At 49.9% G+C, this 3,884-nt stretch overlaps 1 protein-coding gene across 1 annotated transcript; it reads left to right on the plus strand.

Moving 5' to 3' along the window:
• Window positions 1-1,393: 1,393 nt before the first annotated feature.
• Window positions 1,394-2,033, plus strand: PPP1R14D (protein phosphatase 1 regulatory inhibitor subunit 14D). Its single transcript, XM_028495532.1, has one exon. It carries the CDS (start codon window positions 1,648-1,650, stop codon window positions 2,011-2,013), a length of 366 nt encoding a protein of 121 aa, XP_028351333.1. The 5' UTR covers window positions 1,394-1,647; the 3' UTR covers window positions 2,014-2,033.
• The last annotated feature ends 1,851 nt before the right edge of the window (window positions 2,034-3,884 follow it).

The following is a 3,884-nucleotide window of genomic DNA, read 5'->3' on the forward strand; positions in this document are numbered from 1 at the left end:
GTCTAAAACTCTCTTTTAGGAGTCAGTGTATGAAGTTGATACTTGGGAAACAGAAACTCAGCATCATAAAGGCAACCACTACAAGACCTAAAAAGAAGTACATAAAAGAAAAAAAAAGAAATACATAAACAAAAATTAGAATGTGCAAAGGAAAGGGGATGAGGGAGCATGAGTGAGGGAGTTAAATCTCTCATCGTTCATACTGAGGAGAGAAGAGATACTGTCTAAAATGGACAAATTTATGATATTACACAAAGGGATAATGGTGATCTCAGAAGAACTAAAAGCAGAAGCTGTTGGTTGGGTTCCCTCTAGGGAGTGGAACTGGGGAGAAGGGAGACACTTTCATTTTTCATTTGTCCTTCTGAGCTGTTCATTAAAAAAACAAAAATTATAGTAGTATTCTGTTGTGTAACTTTTCTAAAAAGTTTTGAAATTTTTGTTACAAAAGACTAAACAAACAAAAACACCCTTCCTTTATTTATTTATTTTGTAATTTATTTATTTTTGGCTGCGTTGGGTCTTTGTTGCTGTGTGCAGGCTTTCTCTAGTTGTGGCGAGTGGCAGCTACTCTTTGTTGCAGTGTGTGGACTTATTGCAGTGGCTTCTCTTGTTGTGGAGCACGGGCTCTAGGCAAGCGAGCTTCAGTAGTTGTGACACACGGGCTCAGTAGTTGTGGCACGTGGGCTTAGTTGCTCCACGGCATGTGGGATCTTCCCGGACCAGGGCTCAAACCCGTGTCCCCTGCCTTGGCAGGCAGATTCTTAACCACTGCACCACCAGGGAAGTCCAAAAACACCCTTCCTTTATTTATTTATTTATTTTTTTACACCCTTCCTTTAGAATGCAAGTAGGCCTAGAAGTAATAGTCCTTGACACCTCAGTAAATGTTAGGTCTGCAGGGTTCCTCTGCGTCAGGAAGGACGTGAGTCAGGGGAGGGTCATGTGATGATAAACATGGCTTCCTAAGCAGTTGCCCCTGGGGAATGGGCTTGGGAGACAAGCTTGCCTTTGCAAACACACAGGGCCAGGGTAGTGCCTCTTCCCTCACATCCGTAAAGGCAGCTCACACTCAGACACAAGAGGATACTGACCCCATTAGGGCCAGAGATAACTACCCCTCTAATTATCCCTGAGGCGACTCTGCCATCAGCAGCACCACTCTGAGCAGACGCCCTTGCCAGCCAGGGACCCCACTCCTGCAGGATCCATGGGACCACAGCTTCTGGGGGCCCAGGTGGATCTAGACCAGGAAAGTGGGATGCTGAGGGCTCTCAGGTGAGTATGACTCAGGTCAGAGCCCCCCACCCCTCAGGACCCAAGGGCCTCTTCCTCCTCCAGAGGCATGGCATCCTCTTGACCTTTGCTTGGTATATCACTCGGTCCCAGCAGCTGCAGAAAGGGAGGCCAGGGCACAGCTCAGGAGTGCCACTCACCAGCAGCCAGGAGCCAAAAGACTGGCATTCCCAGCACTAGACAAAGGCCTGTTGATCTTTGACCCCCACCACTCCAGGAGCCTTGGCCCTCCCTCCTGCCCGCCTTCCTTTCTTCCCTGCCGGCCTCGCCCTCTGTTCTTTCTCCTCATTCCCTGGCTCTCTGGCTCTGACTGGCAGTTTTTCCCAGCTCCTTGACCAAACAAATCCTTCCATGCTGTCTTCAAGCCCTGCTTCCTGCACATCTCCCAACCTGGACAAGGAGAATCCAAGTAAGAAGGTCCAGTGGGCTTCTGGGAGGAGGAGGACGTCATCCACAGACTCAAAGTCCCAGTCCGACCCCTCCAAAGCGTCCAGGTCCCCGAAACTCAGCCGGCTGACGGTGAAGTATGACTGGGGGCAGCTCCAGAGCTGGCTGGAGATGGAGCAGTGGGTGGACGCCCAGGTTCAGGATCTCTTCCAGGTGGGTAAGACACTGCAGGCTGGGGGACTGGGAGAGAGCCTGCTCCGAGGGCTCAGGAGGAGCTGGAGGGCAGATGAGAGATGCTCCCATGGAGACAAAGCTTTTCCCCACAGGTGAAGCATGGGTTTGCAGTCCTGCAATCTGCCTCCCTCTGGTCTGGGCTCTGCCTCTCACTCTCTACATAATCTGGGGCAGGTCTTTTAACATCCCTGAGACTTAGTTTCCTAATCTATAAAATGGGGCTATCAATGCCTGTCATATCCCTTTCATAGGACTTTTTGAGGCTCAGATGAGATAGTAGAGGGGTTATTTTTCTTTATTTTATGTCTTTATTTACTTTCAACCTCAACACACATACACGTCTAGAGCGACATTGTTCATTCCTGTAGCTGTCAGCCATGTGTAGCTATTTAACTTTAAACTGATGAAAATTAAATTAAAAGTTCGGTTCTTCAGTCACACTAGCCACATTTCAAGTGCCCCATACATCCAGGTGGCTAGTGGCTACCAAGTTGCCAGCACAGATACAGAACATTTCCATCATCTCAGAACAGATAGTGCTGGACTAGAATGTCAAAGTGACCAATAGTGAACGCTAATACCAGCGCCTGACCTAGCCTTGGCCCTGGCTCTGACTGACTCCCCTCAACCCCACCCTGAGACAGTAGCCCTTTTTTTTTTTTTTTACCTAGATACCTCCTAATTGGGATCCTAGTGTAGTAACAAATGCTGCTCCAACAAGAATAACATTTTGGGGCTTCCCTGGTGGCACAGTGGTTGAGAGTCCGCCTGCCGATGCAGGGGACGCGGGTTCGTGCCCCGGTCTGGGAGGATCCCACATGCCGCGGAGCGGCTGGGCCTGTGAGCCATGGTCGCTGAGCCTGCGCGTCCGGAGCCTGTGCTCCGCAGCGGGAGAGGCCACAGCAGTGAGAGGCCCGTGTACCGCAAAAAAAAAAAAAAAAAAAAAAAAAGAATAACATTTTGAACACTTAACTCTGCACTAGACACAGTGCCCAGCACCTGACTTGTGTTATTTCATGCAGCCCTCCCCACAAGTCCATTAGGTAGGTACGGCTTACCGTGGAGGAAATGGAGGCTTAGAAATGTTGAGTAACTAGCCCAAGGTCACACCACTAGGAAGCCCAGGGACCAGAAGCTGCAGCTGGGGCTCTGCCTGTAGCGCCTGAGCGTTTATTCAAGCTGCTAGTGGTTCTCCACACCTGAAGTACTTCAGTAATAATCCGATGCCCCAGCTGCATTTCAACTGAATTTCAGTCTACTAGGGTGGGGCCCAGGCACTGGTCTTTTTCATAAGCTCCACTGCTGATTGTAGCGTGTGGCTGGCGAGAACCACGCACCAAGCCAGAGACCAGAATCCTCCTTGTCCACATGCCATGGTCCTTGTTTATCTCCTTCCTTACTCAGGTCCTGTCTTTTCTTTTGGGGGCAGCAAGGGCTTGTGATTCTTCCAGGTAAGTGCTGTGTCAGTGGTCCTGTGGTTGGGGGAGGGGAAGAGTGATGCCTGTGGCCCAGTCTGTCTTGTGAGTTTCACTGTGTCATGTGTTGGTTTGGTCCAGGTGTTGACGGTGTCCCTGGCAGCATCCTGGGCCACTCGCAGAGGGGAGAGAGATACCCTAGAACTGGGAGCAGGAGAGGCAAACTTTCTTGGCCTATGTGTACTCTCACCTTGCAGGACATCTCCACTGCCCTCATTCCTGCCAGCACCCTCCCTCTCTGGATCAGTTTCAATTTCAGACTGTTGTTCCCTTACATAAAAAGTCTCATATCTCAGACACCTCAGGGCAGAGATCAAGGCAGGGGAAAAGCTGTAAACTAATGAGCTCATAACATTGGAAAACAGGACATGTGGGAGGACCGCTCCCAGGCAATGATTGTAATAAAATACCTGGTCTACAGTTGTCATGGCAATTGTCCAAAGGTGCCAGGTGGCAGTTCCTCTTCTAATCCCTGCCCTTTTCAGCAGGAAG

This window comes from Physeter macrocephalus, chromosome 11 (assembly GCF_002837175.3).
Source record: "Physeter macrocephalus isolate SW-GA chromosome 11, ASM283717v5, whole genome shotgun sequence".
In the NCBI taxonomy this organism is placed as follows: Eukaryota; Metazoa; Chordata; class Mammalia; order Artiodactyla; family Physeteridae; genus Physeter; species Physeter macrocephalus.